The 22925-nt window shown below is 39.2% G+C and overlaps 1 protein-coding gene across 4 annotated transcripts in view; it reads right to left on the bottom strand.

The window, feature by feature from the left end:
• Nucleotides 1-11286, bottom strand: part of LOC127529044 (uncharacterized) — a 106788-nt gene extending 95502 nt beyond the window's left edge. For 3 of the 4 annotated variants that reach the window (XM_051931391.1, XM_051931394.1, XM_051931392.1), the window contains exons 1-3: nt 11035-11150; nt 10675-10771; nt 9629-9797 (exon numbers count right to left, since the gene is read on the bottom strand). In XM_051931391.1, coding sequence (XP_051787351.1) covers nt 9629-9797; nt 10675-10771; nt 11035-11111 — 343 coding nt within the window. In that variant the 5' untranslated portion in view covers nt 11112-11150. Of the gene's footprint in view, nt 1-9628; nt 9798-10674; nt 10772-11034; nt 11151-11192 lie in introns of those variants that run through there. The other variant, XM_051931393.1, reaches the window with a different exon arrangement.
• Between the last annotated feature and the right edge of the window lie 11639 nt (nt 11287-22925).

The raw sequence follows: 22925 nt of genomic DNA, 5'->3' as shown, positions 1-22925 counted from the left end.
ATAGATAAATATGTATTATACACATAGGAACTATTCATTTATTTTCAGTTAAGTCATCTGCAGCAAACCTTTATAAATGAGGGTTTCTCCTTTTTAGATAGTGCAAACAGTTTCTTCTTCATTGAGGTTTTCTCTTGGAGAGCTTTTTTCATTTCATTGAAAATTAAAGCAGCAGCTGCCAAAATAAGTAGCTTTCTTATTAATTTTTCAACATTGTGTAAAATAACTTTATAACATAAAAGGTTTAAATACTGGTTATCCTTTTACACTAAAATATTACTAAAGAGATGCATATGTTGTTTTTCTTTAAGGAGATTAAATATTACTGAAGAAAGAAAAAAAAAAACTAAAACAGCCAAATGGGGCTATGCATACGAACTTAAAAGGTTTAAATAAAACAGAAATATATACCTTTATTTTTACTTCCTTAACTTGTGGAGGGTGTATCCTGTAGCAAAGCCCTAACTTTTTTCGTGAAAGCCCGTTTCAGTCAATAAGTCTTAAAATCAACTATCATTACATCTTCCTTTCTTAACACTAGAATTACCAGAGCCTACGAAAAAACTCGTATATCCGGCCCACCTTAAATCGCTTCTTAAAACCTTTCTCACCTCTCCGCCAGCATCTTTTGTCATCTAAATGTACTGATAAAGACAAGCTGCCAGCAGCCGGCTATTCCATCCCCCCAACGACTTAGAACGTAAACAGGCTTTTCCCAGCTCTTGCCTTGATTGATTACCTGGGAGTGAAGTGGAGTTTTAGAGTAGAATAATAAGATTGTTATTTGAAACACACGCATTTCATATGTGTTGCATTTCTACAGTAATCTGTGTAAACACATTGTTAAAACAGAAACGTGTTATATATTCTAGTAGCAATTGACAAAATGTAGGCATAAACTATATAATGTATGAAGCCTGAAGTCCAAATATCAAAGAAACACTTTCACAAAAGGTACAAAAAAAAAGCCACCGCCAAAAAAAACCCGCCTTAGTGTGAGACATTGACATAACTTAACTATCACTACTTCCGTGGCGCAACAGTATCAGTCACTGACTGGGAATCAGAAGGTCAAGAGTTTGATCCTGCACAACTCCCATTTGAGAAGTGTTCTTATTTTCACTATTTTAGAATAAAAAGATACATTTGATTTCAGTCTGTAACAGCTGGTGTAATTTATGATATTTGTAAAGGTTACCTTTATTTTTTTTAAATTCACTTTTCATTGTCTCAGTCGCGTTCAGGATCCAGCCCTACCGCCCCAGTATAACTTCACACCCAACCTGACGCTGTTCGTTTTCAAATAATATTGCATTACTTCGACGATGTTTTCTGATTGGTACTATTCGCGTCATAAAATGATTTCTTCAAAACGTCACATATATTTGTCTCTTTCTTTTTTTAAAATGTGCGTTGTAGCACTCAGCAACTGGCCACCTGCATGTTCTTGCGCACACTAAATCAGCGCGTCTTTATGTAAAAACAGCAGTGTCAGGTGGGGGGCGGTAGGGATGGATCCTGAACGCGACTGAGACAATGAAAAGTGAATTTAAAAAAAATAAAGGTAACCTTTACAAATATCATAAATTACACCAGCTGTTACAGACTGAAATCAAATGTATCTTTTTATTCTAAAATAGTGAAAATAAGAACACTTCTCAAATGGAAGTTGTGCAGGATCGAACTCATGACCTTCTGATTCCCAGTCAGTGACTGATACTGTTACTCCACGGAAGCAGTGATAGTTAAATCATGTCAATGTCTCACACTAAGGCGGGTTTTTTTGGCGGTGGCTTTTTTTTGTACCTTTTGTGAAAGTGTTTCTTTGATATTTGGACTTCAGGCTTCATACATTATATAGTTTATGCCTACATTTTGTCAATTGCTACTAGAATATATAACACGTTTCTGTTTTAACAATGTGTTTACACAGATTACTGTAGAAATGCAACACATATGAAATGCGTGTGTTTCAAATAACAATCTTATTATTTCTACTCTAAAACTCCACTTCACTCCCAGGTAATCAATCAAGGCAAGAGCTGGGAAAAGCCTGTTTACGTTCTAAGTCGTTGGGGGGATGGAATAGCCGGCTGCTGGCAGCTTGTCTTTATCAGTACATTTAGATGACAAAAGACGCTGGCGGAGAGGTGAGAAAGGTTTTAAGAAGCGATTTAAGGTGGGCCGGATATACGAGTTTTTTCGTAGGCTCTGGTAATTCTAGTGTTAAAGAGAAGTAAGGCAGTACTTATAAGCTTAGTAATGTTATACATTTCAAATGCTACTTTGATAAACTTTATCACTTCAAACAACTGAACTATCCAGAACATTTCAGGCATATATCCAACATTCAAACTATGTATAAAAAGTACAACTGTTAAAGGAATTCAGCATTTCTTAATTGAAAATGTTCCTTTAATCCTCAACATGTCTCAATGAGTCGTTCTGGTGGTTTTACTTGACGTTTTGATCTTCTGGTTAATTGTGTTTGCAGTTGAGATGTTCTTTCCTGATTTATACTTGTTTTCTCGTTAATATTTGTTTCGCTGGTGTAGTGTTCTGATTAGAGGTTATTATTGGTCCTTTGATGTCTCGACGGTTTCTTCTTAGAACAGCTCCTATTACGCAATTCCGTCACATACTGGTCTATTGTTTCGCCGCTTTTCTGGAAACATGTAAAAAACTTGTGCCGCTCAAACGTCACATTGCGCTTTGGGTTGCAATACGCTTCGAATTTTTCAACTATTTTGTTCAATTTCATATTGTCTCCATCTTCTTCAAACTGAAAATTGTTATACACCTCTAGCGCCTCTTCGCCAATTACATGTAGAAGCATAGAAGCTTTCATTTTTTCACTTTTCCTATCTGCTTCATTCGCAGCAAGATACAACTCGAATCTCTGTTTAAATCTTTTCCAATTTTCAGCTACATTTCCCTTTAACTGGAGATTTGGTAGGGGCTGTAATCCTTCCATATTTTTTTTTCTCTTTTGCTAGAACGTCTTAGCGCTTTCTGACCACGTTTTCGGGTTACTCACAGACATGAGACTCGTTGAAAAGCTGAACCTCTTCTTCACATTCCTCTTCCAATCCGCCACTTCTGACACCATGTAGTGATCTTGTTAGGTTCATAGTTTAATCAATACACAGGATTGAAAGATATAATAACTTTTTAATAGACAGACTTTAGAGACATTTACTGTACATGTTACTACTCGTTCTTTAGTTCACGCCCATTCTCCTACTTGCGTCCGCATTCACAGGCATTACTAATCATTCTGTAAGTATCTCTTAATAGACCTTACTAATCAACTATCATTACAAAATCCAACGTGGTTTGTGCCCTTCAGAATGAAAACAGTTTGCATTTATTTTTTTAATAAAAGGCGAGCTTTTAAGCCTGAGAAATCACCCCGTAAATGCACACGTTTAATTGCACATGTGTTAATATGTATGCTTACACAGTATTAAAAGACACTCAAGGCGGGGGGAGTGTGGGGGTTGACGGAGAATGTTTTCTTCAGCGCTCTTTGGGCATTCACCTGATTACGTAGGAGGCGTGATGACGCGATACACGACTCCGCCTCCTCCGTTACAGTATATGGACAAAAAAGAGGTTCCAGTTATGACCGTTACGCTTTGAATTTCGAAATGAAACCTGCCTAACTTTTGTAAGTAAGCTGTAAGGAATGAGCCTGCCAAATTTCAGCCTTCCACCTACACGGAAAGTTGGAGAATTAGTGATGAGTCAGTCAGTCAGTGAGGGCTTTGCCTTTTATTAGTATAGATATGGCGGAGGTGAAATTTGAGTTCAACAACAAAGCCTTTCCCATGGATTTTTTTCTTCCTTTTTTATCCCCAGGAACAACCACCTGTGTAAATGTTTAAGAGCAAGCTATCACTTATAGCATGACAATGGATTGCTACATTTATTTTAAAGAGCTATCTTTTAAATGTATTTGTAAAGTGTTACTGGGTGTTGAGCAATGTATTATTATTACTGATATTTTACTATATCTTACTATCCATGTTTCTTTGTTGATGAGCTGTTGAAGAATTTTTTGGTAACAGAACAGTAAACACAGCAAAACGACTGAAAAATACAACTGACGACTGGTATTTTTCGATATCATTTTAATAAAGTTTACTGTCCACCGTCAATCACAGAGCACCCCAGCAAAACGTCAATAGCGTTTAATATACCTGCAGCCTTAGAACGCAGACAACAGGACATCGCTGCACGTGCATGTTTACTGACAGCATATGACAGCATTTTGCACGAAGCATGCGTTAAAACAAAAGACATGTGGCGCACAAAGGCACGCGAACAAGAGGAATTCTGCAACAATCACATCTCACTGCACCTAAGAGAAGGGACACTGAATTCTATGAGGCACAGATATTTTAGAGCACCTGTTCAAATATATATCCATTGGTTTAGATCAGCGATTTTCAACGGTTCACAAGTGTGACGTAAGATTTTTTTAAACCAAACCAATTGAAGACTTCTTTGTAGAAATAACAAAACATGTCTACGACGCAGATTCTATACCATTCTATATTATTTTTATATAATTATTTTAATAATATATACACTATATGTGAACTATAAATAAATACATGTATAAATTTGTGTATTTTAACCAGTTTACATAGCTCAACTTGTTAAAAATTTGTATACTAAATATCATTTCATATAATCAATTTATATGAACCTTTACTTCAATAATATACACATTATGTTTGTATTGCGTGTGCACCTTGCTATGCAATTATTTCAATGAACATGTGGTATTGTCAAGCACAGTGTACCTATTTATACCCCACTATGCAGCGGCTGAATTTGATCACGCATTCACACGTATAATAATAAGAATAGTAATTCCTTACGTATTTATAGCGCCTTTCTTACTTTATTTGTAATAAATAAATAAATAAAAATAAAACAACAAAGGAAGCCACCGGACAAAAACCAGTGATCATTTAATTGCGACTCGGCAATTACCCCTGTACCACCACCTCTTCCTGTTAGATACGGCGTAGTTGCCAGGATTCAGCCCAAAGATGTCAGAAGGGCAGGACCTGAATTCCGTCCAAACTGCTTTGCCGAACGAGCTCCAGGCCGTCAAACTAGACCAGGCAGTGACGAAAACGAAGCTTGCCAAAACCAAAAGGCAGCTGGCAGCAGTGGAAGTTGTAAAGCTGGAGCCCGTGCAGCCACCACCACCTCCTATCGTTCCTCTCTCTGAAGCGGACAATATTGAATAGCATCTGTCCGTCTTCGAGAGGACTGCGACCCGAAATCAGTGGCTGTGGACGGAGTGGGCATCCATCTTGGCACCCTACCTGAAGGGCCCTGTGCAGCGAAATTTACAATCACTACCTCACCTCCGGCCAGCAGGCGAGGGTGTGGTGGCAGTGGAAATTCGACCCCGACCGCCCGGCTAGAAACCAGGTGTTCGAGTTTTGGGGCAAACTCGGACGCTGGCAACAGCCCGATAACAACCAGGCTCGCCAGTGCTACGGCCCCATCAGTCCTATTGTGCCGCCTACCTTGATGATGTGGTCATCTGTTCCGGCACCTGGAAGGACCTTTGTAGTGCAGGTTTACACGGTTCTCCTGACACTAGCAACAGCTGGGCTTCGTATCAAAACGCGGAAGTGTTATTTCGGGATGAACAAGGCCAAATATTTGGGCTACATGGTAGGAGGAGGATTGGTGAAACCAGAGTGTTCCAAGATAAAAGACATCCTGGAATGGCCCCGTCCGATAGTCAAGAAACAGGTGCAAGCCTTCTTAGGACTACCGAGTTACTACCGCCCCCTTGACGGATTTGACAAAGAAAAGGGCTCGTTTAAATGTGGTGTGGAATGATTTGACGAAATGGGCATTCTGGGACTTAAAAATGGCCCTCAGAACGGCACCTGTTCTGAGAACTCCTGATTTTTCTCTTCCCTTTCTCCTCCAGACCGATGCTTTGGAAACAGGTTTTGGTGCTGTGTTGAGCCAAAGCATCGACGGTGTCGGGCACCCCATAATCTACCTGAGCTGGAAACTGTTGGACCGGGAGACAAGGTACGCAGCGGTGGAACGGGAAGCCTTAGCCATCAAGTGGGTGGTAACTTACCTGCGGTTCTTCCTGCTGGGCTGGGAGTTCACCCTGGTGATGGACCATGCCGCCCTCCAGTGGATGGCCCTTCACAGGGACTCAAACCCTAGGGTTACCAGGTGGTTTTTGGACTTGCTGCCGTACAAGTTCACCATCACTTATCGCCGGGATAACCTTCAAGCCAACGCTGACGCTCTCTCACGAGTTCACAACCTCTCGGTTCGGGCCGCCCGATCTGATGGGTCTGGGCTGAAGGGTGGGGGTCATGTTACACACGAGCGCATGGGGAGCAGGCTAAGGACGCAACACGCAAGTTGTGCCAGGGGGCAACAGCAGTGTACTAACCTCTCTTTCTTTGTTTCTTCAGAAAGAATGAAGAAACGCCACCATAAAACCACCCGAATGACTAAAGGATCTCCTGCACTTCCGGGTTCCTTTCTACCATCTGGTCCCCCTTTGATGACGTCACCCGCCCGTCCACCATCACGTCTTTCCCAGCATCCCATTGTTTAATTTCCCGTCTGGCCCTATAAGTTGTCCCTCTACCTGTCCTCTTGTGTCTCTGATTTTAGTGAAATTACTGACCGTGTTTTTTTGTTTACTATAGTATATGGGGCTAAAAACCCCAAACCTTTAAAAGTCTTTTGTGCTTATTTTACATATATACATATTTATATATACATATACATACATACATACATACAGTGGAACACACACGTGTTCAGTCTCTCCCTGTGCATTCCCTGTGCAGCAAGACAGCGAGCAAGATAGAGCAAGAGCGCAAGCGAGAGCACAAGTGGGCAAGAGAGAGCGAGAGCGAGACAGAGAGTGAGAGAGAGAGCGAGCGAGAGAGCCCAAGCAGAAGAAGTAAACATTTAGTTTACTATTACACTGTGCATTCTATGGTATAATTAACTATTTTTGTGCTTAAAAATCTTTAAAAAAATTATATATTTACATACAGCTCGTACGGTCCGGAACGGATTAATTGTATTTACATACAATCCTATGGGGGAAATTACTTTGGGTCACGACCAAATCATTCCGAGGTTCCACTGTATATTATACACACACACAGGTAAAATTCCATTATAATGAATATCTTTACAACTAAATTTTCATTACAACGAAGTATTTTTATGGTCGCGACAGCTTCCCCATATGACACGAGTCTATAGAAATCTCATTACTACAAAGTATATTCAGCAGATACTTTCATTATAACGAAGTGCACAAAAGACCTTGAAATGCCTGAATGAATCATCCACAGAGCAGTTAGTTCTGTGGCCGCAGCTCAGTTGTGAACAATGATCCCCAAACAGAAACACTGACATTTTTTTTCTTTCTTCGAACTTTCCTCGTACTGTTTTTTTTTTGCCTTTTTTGTTTCCTGCGGTTTTCAGTGATAACTTTTACTTATTGCTCATCAACATTTGAAAAACATCCCTTGGAATTTAACTCATTGTCACCCTCCTATAGAAACGGCAGACATGGAAAAACGATAACAGTTCATATTAGAGAAAAAAAAAAACTTAAATTATTTGCAGCTATCAATTGCTGCAAAAAAAAAAAAAAAAGAAAGAAAAAAAAAAAGATGTTGCCAGTGAATTCAGAATTTCGTCATCAAAACTGTCAACTTTCTTGAAAGACAGTGCAAAAAAAGTAGAAAAATCTCGGGTTGCAAACGTATTTGAACTGCTGCATTTGAAGACGTCGAAAAAGCCGTTTTTATGTTGTTCAGTGATGCTCGTTCAAGAAACATTCCTATTAATGCGCACTCATTCAAGAAAATGTGAAGTTTGTAAACTCTCTTGGGACCTCCCCCAACTAGACAGCAAGCCAAAGAGCATCCCGAAGTGTGATCTCCGCATCTGTACGGGGCAATAGCAGGCTCACAGATATGCTGCGTCTCTCCGCCAAAGTAAACAGAAAAGATCTTGATGGGTGATGCAAGGTTAGGAGCATGTAAATTGTAAATGCAGATACTGTAACAGGATTACTTGATCACTGACCTGGACATGATCCTGCCTGACTGCTATGTCTGTGTATAGCAGAGTGGCAGATCACGCTACAATAAATAACTGTGCTGTTCCTGTTTCAAGCTGAATAAAGCTGGTTTTGATAAAGTACTGAGACTAAGCCTCATGTTTTGGGGTGAAAGACAGGGACTTATAGCGCAACCCTGATCTTTTATGATTTGCTTCTGTGGCGTTTCACTGCAGCAACGTGAGCCTCCTATTGCCCTGCCCCAGCAACGGACAAACAATCTTACACAGACGCTGCAATCGCGCTTCAGGACGCACTTCAGCGTGTCGTTCCCGTTGGGTGGGGGGTTTCAAAAGAGTTTAGAAACCTCATAATATGAAGAAGAAATAATGATTCGGCTCCTGACTGATAACTGTGCTGCCCATAACATGCTTCCACATTCAGATAATGTTCGCTTTGAATACCTCCCACCCAATTGCACGGCAGCGCTTCAGCCATTGGATTTGGGCATCATTCGCACCCTGAAAGTGTATTATGGCAAGGAAATGCTGAAAAAAATTCTCGGCAGCATAACTTGTAGGCAGGAGGAGGTTAAAAGTAATGTGAAATGAAGCTATTGAAATGATTGCAAACGCGTAGATACAAGTTAAAGAAAGCACTATAGTAACAAATACAGAATCTCATTACAACAAAATATTTTTTAGGTCCCTTGGAGTTCGCTATAACGGAATTTTACCTGTATATATATATATGTATATACATACACACACACACACACATTCATACATACATACGTACTCCTCAAAACAATTAAAGGAACACTTTTTAATCAGAGTATAGCATCAAGTCAATGAAACTTCTGGGATATTGGCCTGGTCATTTAAGTAGCAGAGGGGGTTATTAATCAGTTTCAGCTGCTTTGGCGTTAATGAAATTAACAACAGGTCCACTAGTGGGGCCACAATGAGACGACCCCCAAAATAGGAATGGTTTAACAGGTGGAGGCCACTGACATTTTTCCCTCCTCATCTTTTCTGACTGTTTTTCACTAGTTTTGCATTTGGCTACGGTCAGTGTCACTACTGGTAGCATGAGGCGATACCTGGACCCTACAGAGGTTCAAAATACTAAATATCAGTGGCACTGCACAATAATGTAGAAAGTTCAGTTCTGGCATGTTTGCTTTAACATTCTAATAATAAAAATGTATCCCCTCTAGTAGACTGCCAGATACATTTACTCTTATTGTTGGTCCCTTTCCTTAAGGTAACAATTAAAAAACATTTGTGCATCAAAAGGAGTATTAGATCATAAAGCTTCAAGAGGACCAATCCAAATACAACCTATATTAGATCATAAAGCTTCAAGAGGACCAATCCAAATACAACCTATCAAAGAGGATATGAATCATAACATTTTATTAAATTGATAATGAATGCATGCAAGTATAACTTAATATTTTTTAATTATATTGTCAAAAAAAGAGTTTTAAAATATTGATTGTGTCTTCAGTAAATGCTTCTGTAAACTTACATGTACTGATGAGCTGTATCAAGGATACAGTGAAATCCTCTCCATGTGCCTTATCTTTGTTTTGGTTGTAAATGTTCCAGACAGTGACTGCCATAACTGTCATGAGTGAAAGTACTGCAAAGAAGTAATATAACTTCACTAAGCAGGACAGCTCTGACCAGGGCTTAATCTGAAGCAAACATATAAAAATGGTATCTGTTAGGATTACACAACTCAGGAAATTGCAAAATATGCCAGTTCTCCGGTCTCCTGGTGCCATACACGTTTCAAAAGTAAATCTTAATCCTCTGCCCTTCATTTTGCTATTCAATCCTAAACTGAATAAATGTACTGTTACTGAAATAATGCAACACAAAATTGATTTTTTAACTACGTGTAATGTTAACAGCCACAAAACCTTAACAAATCAGCAAATATTCGGTTTTGCTCCACTGTTTTTAATATGCATTTGAGACTGCTAATTTTTTTGTAGTAAACTCTTTTTTTATAGTCAATATTGTTTTGCACACTCAAGATGCATAAACAAACACACACTTACTGGAGCATTTCCTACACTATGCAATGAATGCTTGTGGACTGCTTTCAGGATTTGCTACAGTTCCTCTCAGCCTGAAATTGGTAAAGTGAGTTTGAAAATACTAGAACTAGATAAAGTGATGAAAACGACATTTTCTGCATGAAGCCAATGCACAAGGAAGTTTACTTTTGATAACTGAAACACTACTATGACATACTTGTCAATATAATGGCTTAAAACACAAAATACATTTACCTATACATCATAATAAAGATATTGCCACTGCATAACAATTGATAGGCTGTAATTTGTTTAATTCGGTGTATTCAGTTTATCTTGAATAAAATATTTGTGCAAATCTTGACCAAAGATGCTACAAAAATAAATGCAAAACATAACACACTCTTAAATAGGAAATACTTAAATTCATATCATTTTATTAATCGTTTGTCAACCCTCACTCCTTAGAGATTTTAGATTATCAAAGATCCAGTCATAGTATTACGTTGAATGATTATAAGAACTTAACTGGACCACAAGGTGTAGCGATCAAATCCCGGTGCCTGGGTTTCAGATTCGGCGAAGGAAGCTCTTGGCTGGTACTGTGATGAGGGTTCAGCAAAGGGCTAAAGAACACACATTATAAGAAAGAGTGTAAACGGTTGATTGTACACATCTACTTTAATTGCTGGCATGACAGTCTATAACGATTAACTGAATTCAAGTGGCAGCAAGACCAGGAATCAAAACTTCCTCTTTTGCGAAGCTGTACGTACACAAACAATTCATGAGAAACTGATCCAAGTACACAAACACATAATGAGCAGAGCAACACCAAACAAAAAGACCCATACGTAAATATAATCTAACTTTTTGAATAACATATGACCTTATGTTAATTCCGCTGTTTATAGAGTCAATTAAAACAGGCAAAATTATTCGATGTTCATAAACCAAAACAGACATTCCATATCAAAAAACGGTGCACTATATCGAATCTCCCTGCAATAATCAAAGCGAGTCGCGCAAGCGCGTTTGCTTACTTACCGGTCCTCTAACATTTTCGCAGGTCGTCACTAGCCCGGGTGAAAAATGAATACGGGAAACTCTAATATCACCGATGAGTCGGTTAAAAGATTTGTTTCCGGTCGAAGAGTATTTTTAAAGTATCAAAATAAAAGTCCTACCTAGCAACGGCAATCGCTGGTCGTGCTATAACAAATACTGTACTAGAAACCAAGGTATCATGTTTTTGTATAACGTAATCATAACTTGCTAGTTGAAAAGGCCCAACAACTTTTTCATTTAACGCTGTGTTATAAACATTTGTTCCTTTAGTTTGGTGTAAGGCATAAGATTGACTTCAAAGTAATAATAAACAAGCGAAAAACACTTTTTCAATGGTATGTATGGGGAAAAAAAACAATAATGTATACAGAGAAATGTCTGTTTTACTTATTTGTGCTCATATATACCATATAAGGAAAGGTTTAGCTCAAGAGATGTTTTTTTTATATATACAGTATATGGGTCATAGGATATGGAATATAAAAGAGAAAATTGCATGAGACTGCATCAGTCAGAGGAGATCAGATGAGTTCAGTTTCAGTTCAGATCTTACCAGGGAGGTGTGATCCAGAGAAGGATCGAGGCTAACAGTCAAGGAGCTGCAGGGTTTCTTTTTTGTATTGTGGAATGTTCAATTATTGTTCATGTTATATTGCATAAAGGAAGACAACACCTGTTGTTAATCTGCTTCCCATCTGAATTTGTGCAAAGACACAACAGTCACAACGAGGAACAGATGAAATAAACAGGTTCAGTCGAGATGACCCTGTACAGCAGCGGGACAGGACTGGCGTTCAACAAGTCTGTAGAGACCTTTGTAACATATGAAGACCATTTTCAACAGTTTTTACTTGCAGATAATATTGAAGAGGGTCGCAAAATGGCAGTCTTTCTGTCTGTGGTAGGTCCAAGACATTTGCTTTATTAAAAGATTTGGAAGCCTAGTGAAGTTCCACTAAATGACCTTTCCAAAGTTCTTTGAGAATTTTATATGTCAAAGAAAATGTATTGGCGGAGAGATACACCTTTAGAAATTGGAAACAGCACAGCAATAAATCAGTTGCTGAGTACATAGCGGTTTTTAAAGGACAAGCTGCACTGGAAGAGCAGGTATGTGATCAATTTGTATGTAGCATTGCTATAAGGAATTGCATGTGAAAGTATTAAACAGCTTCAAGGATGGAATACTGACATGGACAAAAATGATCAAGGTCACAAATAACTTTGAAAGCACACTGACCAGTACACAGACATTCCAGCAACCACCTCTACTTTGAACAGATCTACTCCATTGAATGAAACCAAAAGGAAGAGCATCTAGGGCAAACCAAGAGCTGAGAACATTGATTTGCACAGCTTTGGAAGAAAATGCCAAACAGGATCTGCAGGCCTTGGAGTGTCATCGGTGCAACAGGAGGGGTCATACAGCAAAGGAGTGCCGCTTTATAGACTTCCAGTGCAGTTTCTGCAAGAAAAAGGTATATCTGGAGTGAGCCTATAAAAACAAGGGTACTGGTACCTCTACATTAAATGAACATAAGGGACCCAGTTGGGGCACAGTGTGTGAGGGTGTTTGATGATACAATACAATACAATACAATTTATTTTTGTATAGCCAAGAATCACACAAGAAGTGCGGCAATGGGCTTTAACAGGCCCTGCCTCTTGACAGCCCCCCAGCCTTGACTCTCTAAGAAGACAAGGAAAAACTCCCCCAAAAAAACTTTGTACTGAAAAAATAGAGGAAACCTTGGGAAAGGCAGTTCAAAGAGAGATCCCTTTCCAGGTAGGTTGGGCGTGCAGTGGGTGTCAAAAAGAAGGGGGTCAATACAATACAATACAATACAATACAATACACAGAACAGTACAAATTCTCAATACAGTATAAAAATAAAAATTTAAGAAGTACGTAGCAGAATTTAACAGTAGATGATATCACATAATATGATTTGGATATGTTTAGAGTCCTAGAGACCTCATCTATCAAGCTGCCTCCCCCATTTGGCCATTCCACGGCTGAAACAGCGCTGGGCCAGCCAATCAGATGAAAGGACCCCTCTTTCCCATGATTCCTGTGATCCTCCATCAGGGATGACTTTACCTTAGGCAGGCAAAACAACTTGGCAGGTGGGCCGTGGCACCAAGTGCCACATTTGAGTACAGAGAAGAGAAACAGAATAGGTGAGGGTTAGTATCCAATTATAACTATCATGTTACTTATGTTTTAGTGCTAATGACTAACAACAGAGATGCAGTATGTACAGTTAATCAGCAGCTCTAGTCAGTATATGCTAAACTGAAGTAGTGAGTCTTCATCCATCCATCCATTTTCCAACCCGCTGAATCCAAACACAGGGTCACGGGGGTCTGCTGGAGCCAATCCCAGCCAACACAGTGCACAAGGCAGGAAACAATCCTGGGCAGGGTGCCAACCCACCGCAGTAGTGAGTCTTCAGCCGGGATTTAAAAGCTGAGACCGAAGGGGCATCTCTTATAGTAGCAGGCAGACCATTCCACAGTTTAGGGGCCCTGTAACTAAAAGATCGACCTCCCACTGTTATTTTATTAATGCTTGGAATCATAAGCAGACCGGCATCTTGAGATCTTAATGTGCGCTCTGGTTTGTAAGTCATGATAACTTCAGACAAGTAAGCCGGACCTTGGCCATTTAATGCTTTATATATGAGCAAGAGTTAAAAGAGGTTGACTCTGGACACTCCATGCAGAAGGATCCTGCTCCTTCATTTAGGAATGAAGTGGAGCAAAAACTTAATGGACCTTTATTGTAGGAAAATAATCTGAGTTCATAAAACCTTACTGTTTGATGATAAGATGTAATGGCTACAGAATGTGCATGGAAGTGGACACTGGGGTGGCAATGTCTGTTATTTCCCAGAGTTTATGTAGTTCAAAATTTAAGAATGTAAAATTACAACCTTGTGATGTTGTTTTGAAAACATACAAATCAGCCATTCGAGATTTTGGGCAAAATTGATGTTGAAGTGCAATTAGGTGAGCAGAAAACCCAGCTCCTGATTCTTATTGCCTGTGGTAAAGGACAAGCACTTATGGATCGAAATTGGATAAAGGTTTTAAATTAGACTTTCAACGGTAAATAACCTAGCAGATCCAGTGCAAAAACTGGGCCAGGAGTACAGTGAAGTGTTTAATACAGAGCTCGGAGAAGTAGTTGGGGTTAAGGCAAAGTTATATGTATCTCATGATGCAACACCAAAGTTTTGTAAAGCTGGACCAGTGCCATATGCATTATGAGAGGCTGTTGAGAAGCAGCTGAGTGAGCTAGAGAAGCAAGGAGTCCTCTTACCTGTACAACACAGTGAATGGGCATCACCTGTAGTTATCATACTGAAGAAAGAAGGGTCAGTTTGGTTTTGTGGTGATTGTAAAATGACCATAAATCCCTGGCTATATGTGAATCAGTACCCACTGCCCCAAACTTGAGATTTGTTTACAACACTAGCCGAAGGAAAGTACGTTACTAAATTAGATTTAAAACAGGCATATCTGCAATTTGACTTGGATGAAAAGAAAAAGCTTTACGTCACAATTAACACTCATAAGGGGTTGTTTAGAATGAATAGGAAACCATATTGTATAGCCAGTGCTCCATCAATCTTTCAACACAGTGTAGGTTAGGTATTTCAGGGTCTTGATGGGTTTGTGTGTTTTTATATGACATTTTAATCACTGGAAAAGACACACAGGAGCATTTACTAAACTTAGACAGAGTTTTGTGAATGTTATCTGTGAGTTAACAATGAGAAATGTAAACTTTTTTCAGAAGCTGGTGTGCTACTTGGGTCATGTGATTGACTCTGAAGGTTTGCATACTCAAAAGCAGTGGAAGCAGTGGAAAGGGCACCAGTTCCTAAAAATGTAAGAGAACTTAATTCAGAGGTGAGCAAAAGTTGATTTACAGTTGTTTGTATGGAAAAAGACATGTGGATTATGATTACTACACCCAATCACACTTTAATAATTATAAGTAGACAAGTAAAAAGACATATAATACAAATTAATAATACAAAAATTAATAAATAATAAAAGAATAAACTTTGTGTTTCATGTACTCACAACTGTAGACCTACTTTGCCCACCCCTGACTTAGGTCATACCTGGCACTGTTACATTACTATGGCAAGTTTCTTCCAAACCTGTCTACCTGTTTACAAAAAGCCTTAGCTGCCTTCAGTCTCTTTGCCTCTCCTAAGTACCATACCATGAGTGGTCCATACACACCCTGAAGAACCTGAAGTTGGAGGTTCCATGGCATCAGCAGTTGCCAAAGGAAGTGGCCAGGTAATAGATGCTCCCAGTGTCAACAGAGCAGTATGTTCCACTGAGCTATTTTCTGTCACTGAAAGACATATGCATTCATTGCAGGCTCATGTAGTATTACTTCAGTCCACAATGGGCACTGTTCTTTGATCAACAATGCTTTGACAACAGTTAGTTCCAGGTCCTTTTCCTTTTCTCAGGTCCTGCTGGAACTTGTCAGTAGTGATGCTATGCAGCATAGTATCTTTTTTAGTAGATCTTGTGCTGCATAGCACTCAGCAATGTTGCCCAGATATTTTTCAGCTTTGGCAAAATAGTGGCATTTGTCGGAAAGCTGAATCTGACTTTGTGCCAGTATAGCATTGACAACCATCTCAACACCTGCACCTCCTTCACTTTAAAAGTCAGATACCAGTTGAGGAAAGTGCAATCTGCTGTAGACTGAAACAACTGACAGGAGCACTAGTCATGTAACGCAGCAGTTCCAATTCAGTCTGTTCAAGCAGCAGCTCTATTAGCTAATGGCCATCTTCATCTCTCCTTTTATCTGGAGAGGACTTATCTAGTGCCTGAGTGACTGGTGTTTGTATCCAGAATTCTTGATGTCTGAAAACATTCAAACAGGTGCAGTAATTGGGCTCTTTAGATAGATAGATAGATAGATAGATAGATAGATAGATAGATAGATAGATAGATAGATAGATAGATAGATAGATAGATAGATAGATAGATAGATACTTTATTAATCCCAATGGGAAATCAGCTGTCACAATGATGAATTGCACTGTGTTACCCACCGATTCGATTCTCGTTGCCTCAGTTAGTCAACAGTGGTGCTGCTGTGTCTGCAAATCCCTTCACATATCACAACAATATAATGTCAAGCACAGGAAACATCATAGATGCATTGGTGCATCATAGAATCTGGTAACAGGCCTGAGTTCCTTCCACTTCTATAAACCTGATCATCTATTGTTACAACTCTGGCCATGAATAAATAATTAAGACATTATTATGGAATCAGAGCGAAACTTCAAATCACATATTTACCATAGAACATAATAGGATTATTATAACATCTCACGATGCTGAAAAATTAAAGGATTCTCTTGCTTTTATATGACTAGATTGTTGTAATTCACTCCTAGCAGGATTATCTAAAAAGATTAAATTGACTGCAGCTAGATCAACAAGCAACTACCAGAAATCTGACCATATTTCACCGGTCTTAGCTTCATTACATTGTTTACCTGTGTCCTTTAGAACTAAATTTGAAGTACTTTTAGTCATATATAAAATTCTTAAGAATCTTGGTCCATACTCCTCCTAATATTTTGTAGTGTCTTCTTATATTTTGGAGTGCCTAACCCTTAAATACCCTGTTGTAATCTTAAATCCTTAAACACTGGTTTGTTCATTAATCCAAAAGAAAAGTATTAAAACAATTGGTGAGGAGGCCTTTTGCTCATATGCATTAAAAATCTCAAATAGAGGTATGCCAGGCTAATACTGTGAAACAGTTTTTAAAACCTATTAAACTCACAGTTTTAATTTGGTTTTGTAATCATTTCTTTTTTTCCATTATTTTAAGGCACCACCTCCATCTGATGAAAGTACTCTGAAGCCATGATTGATGTTGGAAGGAATGTAGACCCTCCCACTTTTCAAAAGACCCACTACATTTAACATTCTAGGATGGTACATCATTATAATATCAAATTACTTTTTAACAGTTATGTTTTTTAGAATGCCTAGTGGGGGATGCTCCTGCCACTATTGTAACTTATGGCACTGTTGCAATACAGTCCTATGTTCTATTAATTTTATGAATGTGACAGTTTTCTGCAATCTGATTCACTAAATCATTGTTTGTGAGCACTCTTCAGCACTTTTTGAAAATCACTAGTAAGTTTTAAAGCACACACATAAAATTAGAAAGTATATTTCTAATTGTTGCAGAAAACATATTAGGAAATTCTTCTTTCAGCTGCTCCCATTTAGGGGTCACCACACAAGATCATCCTTCTCCATCTATCCCAGTAATGTAATGTAAAAATGTAAAATGTTGTCAATGTTTCCTTAATTGCATTTATTATAAAATATTCATGTGGGATCTTCCACAGTTTATTTCCATATTTTTCTATCAATTTGTGACTTATTCCACTCAAGGAACCAACAAGCTGGACCTACTCTATTCACATTTTAAAGATGCCTTTAAATGTAAACTACTGGTACTGTTAGGCAAATATGACCCCAACCTGATTAATCTTATTACCAATTACATGCCTGTTGTTAGATGGCAACCTGCTACCACCAGAATAGTGAGAAGTGGAGCCTAGAGACTGAAATGGCTCTGAATGACCCTGAATGACAAATTGGGAAAGGATGTGTGAGTCACATGGGGACAATATTAATGGGTGCAGTCACTGCATCATAGAGAGTATTAACTTCTGTGTTGGAACAGTGGTACCAACAAAGACAGTATGTTACTTTCTCAACAACAACCTCTGGATTAATAAGGCACTAAAAGGTTTCCTGAATGAGAAAAAGACAGCATTTAAATCAAAGTGACTAAGAAGCTGTGAAGCAAGGTTATTATAGTTAAAGAAAACTAAAATCAAACTGAAATTATTAATAAAAAAACATTTTCGTAAACTGAAATAAAATAATTAACAAAATAGAAATGAGAAACTAAAACTGAACAAAACTAACTTGGAAAGACTAACTGAAATAAAATAACAATTTACTAAAAATATTTTTAGTTTTTGTAAGAACTGGACTTATGCAAGGGCTAACCTGAGCTGCAGGGGGTCCGAAATTAATCAAAATATATTAATAAGAATTTCATATTTGGTTTTTGAATAAATATTCCTGCCATTAGTCTTTAACCCTTGTAACTTTTAACTCTAAAACAGAAAGTCATCCACCATGAGCCGCCTGCATATATTCATCCAGTAAGCAGCGGCTGGTGATAAAGGGCAGGTGTTCACATAGTATTTGCGGTGACAAAGCAAGCTGAATACAGGTGCGTAAAGCATGAGATGAAGAAAGCAATTTACTCAGTGATAATAATGACAGTTCTTCAGGAGCTGACAGTGACAGCATGACAGATTCTGGTTCAAGTGTTAGTGAAGCATACTAAGTTGATGATTTTGTTTTGAGTGTTCTCAGCAGCTTTCAAAGCTGCCATTCACTGGATCTCCAGGGCTCACAAGAGAAGTATTAGATACAGATAATCCCTTACAGAATTTCAGTCTATTTATAAATGACGGCATGTTATCTGTAATTCTGACTCAGCCCAAGATACAGTATGTGCACAGGAATGAGTACAGGTTTCCAGGTTTCCTGCAATCCTGCTCTGGATAAATCCATCCATCCATTTTCCAACCCGCTGAATCCGAACACAGGGTCACGGGGGTCTGCTGGAGCCAATCCCAGCCAACACAGGGCACAAGGCAGGAAACAATCCTGGGCAGGGTAAATGAGTTTAGAAAATAGATATTTTTTGTTTCCCTTAATACAGCTAGGTAGGTGTTAAGGGGTTATGCTGCCACCTTCCCACTATATAAACAGACAGTGAGTCCTGTTGGCAGTTGACAGTTTGAATAAAGCAGTCAGATTTGGCTTGTGGAAAATGTCTCTGTGTGGTCTATATACATAAACACTGGGGTCTGCACACTTATTTAAGCGTAAGAGCCCTGTTCTTCCTAAGCCCCCATGATTTTCATGATCACATCTGCCAGAACATAGTAGAATCTATTTTCTGATTTTCATATGTTTTCAGGCCAGCAGGAGGCAAAATTCTGTCTATAAAGTGTATGTGCCTGAGATGGAATCAGACATCAAAATGGCTGGTAGAAAATAACAAATAACATTATGGGACATTTTTGAATACAATATTGAAGGCATCAACTGTAAGCACATTGTCTTGGAGCAGGACATGTTGTGTGCTGCAGACTTTTAGAGCAAAAACCCTCAAACCTTAAAATTCACCAAAATTTCATCACAAAATAGCCCATTCTGGGAAAAAAATGAAAAGATAAAAAGTGCCAACAGTCAGCACACATTTGTTCAGCACAAATGACATCGAAAATATTTTGAAAATTATAAAATTGAATAAAAATGTTCATATTTAGCATCTGGTTTTGATTATGCTCGTTTTTATCAGACAAAAAACAATACCAGATAGTAAATCATGTAGTGTTGTAAGCTTCCATTAACATTAAACTCACATCCAAACGCATTAACTGTAAAGTTCCATCTGATTGTGACACAAAACTAAACTCCACAGTACCTCTTTAGCCATACCATAATTACTGAAACTAATATATATATATAGAAATAAAATAGAAATGTCCTTGTGAAATAAAAACTAAATTAAAGCTAAAACTAAACTGAATTTCCAAGTAAGGTCAGAAATAATATAGAAATAAAAACTTAAATAAAATACCAATAATAATAATAATAACCTTGCTGTGAAGGATGTTCAGCATGTGCTGAAGAAAAAGCTGAGTAGAAGGAAAGGAAGTTTATAAAGCAAAAATACAAAACATACCCACTCAGATAAATATGAACAACAACATTTTATTTATATAGCATATTTTCATACAAATGATGTAGCTCGATGTGCTTTACAAGATCAAGAAAGAAAAAGAAAAAAATCTAAAAATAAAATGAGGCAATATTAATTAACAAAGAATAAAGTAAAGTCTGATGGCCAGGGAGGAGAGAAAAAAAAACTCCAGAGAGCTGGAGAAAAAAAAAAATCTGCAGGGTTTCTGAGGCCACTAGACCTAACATCAATGATCTCAATCAGACTTCATAATGAAGTATCTCTGGAATGGATTGGGTATAATTACTGGATTCAATCATTTCAGGGTTCAGGTGCTAGAAGGGGATATGGACAAAGCTAATGCCCTGAACCATTTTTAAAATAGATTTTCCCTCCCACTGACACCTTCTTCCAATGACCAGTCTCCCCACAATATCCCTACTACATCACCAGTATGGGCTGTCATAACTGACGACAAAGTAAGGAGACAACCAAGGAAGCTACACACAGGAAAAGATGTGGGACCATATGAAGTTAGTTCTTGAGTTCTTAAGGCCTGTGCTAACCAACTTTGTTGTCTTCTCTGTCACTAAGGCTTCAAAAACTGCGGCTTTTGTGGAAACATCCTGCATTGTTCCTGTTCCAAAGAAGACAGGCCCCTTTTCACCTAATGACTACAGACCAGTGGCACGTACGTCTCTCATCATGAAGACCTTTGAGACACTGGTCCTGGACTATATGAGTCCTCTTGTGGTAGACCACCAGGACCCTCTGCAGTTTGCCTTTTGGACAAAGATTGGAGTGGAGGATGCAAATATACTGTACAATATATCTGCTCCACAAGGCTTATTCTCACCTGGACAAAACTGACAGCACTGTAAGGATTATGTTATTTAATTTCTCCACTGCATTCAGTACCATCCAACCATCCATGTTAAGGGATAAACTAGACTATCTGTTAGAAAGACCGCAGTTTGCTAAACTCAAGGACTGTGTCTCTGATATGGACGTGGAGCATTGGAGCACCACAAGGAACCGTCCTGTTTCTTTTACTCTTTACTCTGTACACCTCAGACTATAAATATAACATAAAGTCATGTCACCTGCAGATATTCTCAGATGATTCTGCACTTATGGGATGTATTGTTAAAGGGTATGAAGCAGAATATAGGAGTTAGGTGGAATAGTTTGTGTCTTGGTGCAAAGAGAATTGTCTGCATCTTAACAACAGCAAACCCAAGGAACTGGTTATTGACTTTCCCTTCACCAAAGAGCCTTTATATCTGGTCACTATTCAGTAAGCGGATGTAGAGGTGGTCCACTCTTACAAGTACCTGGGTGTCCACATTAATAACAGGTTGGACTGGTCTTGGAAGACAGAGAAAATATAAAAGAAAGAGCAGAGCAGGCTCTTTTTCCTTAGGAAACTGCATTTCATTAATTTGAGAAGTGACATCCTTCACATCTTCTACAGCCAGTGCAGTTTTCTACACTGTGGTGTGCAAAGCTGGTAACATTATTTCAAGAAAGGCCTGCCTAATCAACAGTCTAATTAAAATGGAACACTCAGTTATTGGATGCACTGTGGACCCCTGGAAATAGCAGCAATAGACAGTGCAATACCTCCCCCTGGACGCTAGATGGCTGTCCCCCTGGGTTGGAGCGGTGCCTCGGTTTCCCGCGGGGCTCCATGGGAATTGGAGTTTGGGGCAGCCCTGTTGGGTCCTGCAGGCACCGCCGGAGGGGCTGCAGCTGGAACTCCTGAGCCCTTGTGGGCAGTGTTTTCACCACACCCGGAAGTGCAGCCGGAACTCACCAATCAAGCATCTGGAGCACTTCCGCGTGAACTATAAAAGGGGCCAGCAGCCACCACTCGAGGAGCCAGAATCAGGAGGAGGAGGACGAAGTTGCCAGGGAGGAGTGGTGGAGGAAGAGAGTGCTTTATTCTGTGTTTTATTTGGTGTTTCTGCGTGGGACTGTGTACTACCTGTAGGACACTGGGAAGACGTGCACCCACAGGTAAAGAAAAAAATAAATCGTTTTGTTTATTTTACGTGTGCCTCCATGTCCATCTGTGTCCGGTCAGGCGCCTATATAGCGCCTTTTTCACTATATATATATATATTGTAAGGTTTCTAAACTTGATTGGGTCTCCCCACAATGGGACGACATGCCAAAGAGTGTCCCAAAGCGTGGGCACCACATCTATGGAAGACAGTTTATTGGTTGCCGGGTTGCAGGTTCCCAACACTGAAGTGGCTCACAGCTAAAGCAGATCCGAGTCGATTGTGGTTGTGGTATAAGTACATGCTGTTGATGGGTGATGCAAGGAACTTTATAAATTCAAGGAACAGGATTACTTCGCCACTAACCTGGCCATAACCCTGCCTGATTGCTGTCTCTGTGTTTAGGAGAGTGTCTGTTTCTGATTGTTTTGTCAGAGACATTCACCCCAGTGACCAGCTGGAGGTCATTTTGTAGGGCTCAGTCTGTGCTCATCCTGTTCCTCCTTGCCCAAAGGAGCAGATGGGTTAAGGACCTTCTACGGCCCTGTCCATTCCTCCTAGAGTAACTGCCTGTCTCCCGGAATCTCCTCCATGCCCTTGAGACTATGCTGGGAGACACAGTAAACCTTCTGGCAATGGCACATATTGATGTGCCATCCTAGAGAAGTTGGACTACCTGTGCAACCTCCATAGGGTCCAGGAATCGCCTCATGCTACCAGTAATGACACTGACTATAGCCAAATGCAAAACAAGTGAAAAACAGTCAGAAAATATAATATGATCCTGGCTGCAAAAGGTTTGGCAAAAAGGTTGAGTTGTTTACAAGACAGAGCTCAAAACAGAACTCATCAAGT

The sequence above is a fragment of the Erpetoichthys calabaricus genome, chromosome 8 (assembly GCF_900747795.2).
Source record: "Erpetoichthys calabaricus chromosome 8, fErpCal1.3, whole genome shotgun sequence".
NCBI lineage: Eukaryota > Metazoa > Chordata > Cladistia > Polypteriformes > Polypteridae > Erpetoichthys > Erpetoichthys calabaricus.
Note: the sequence above shows the minus strand (reverse complement) of the source record. Positions and strands in the feature narration are given on the sequence as shown.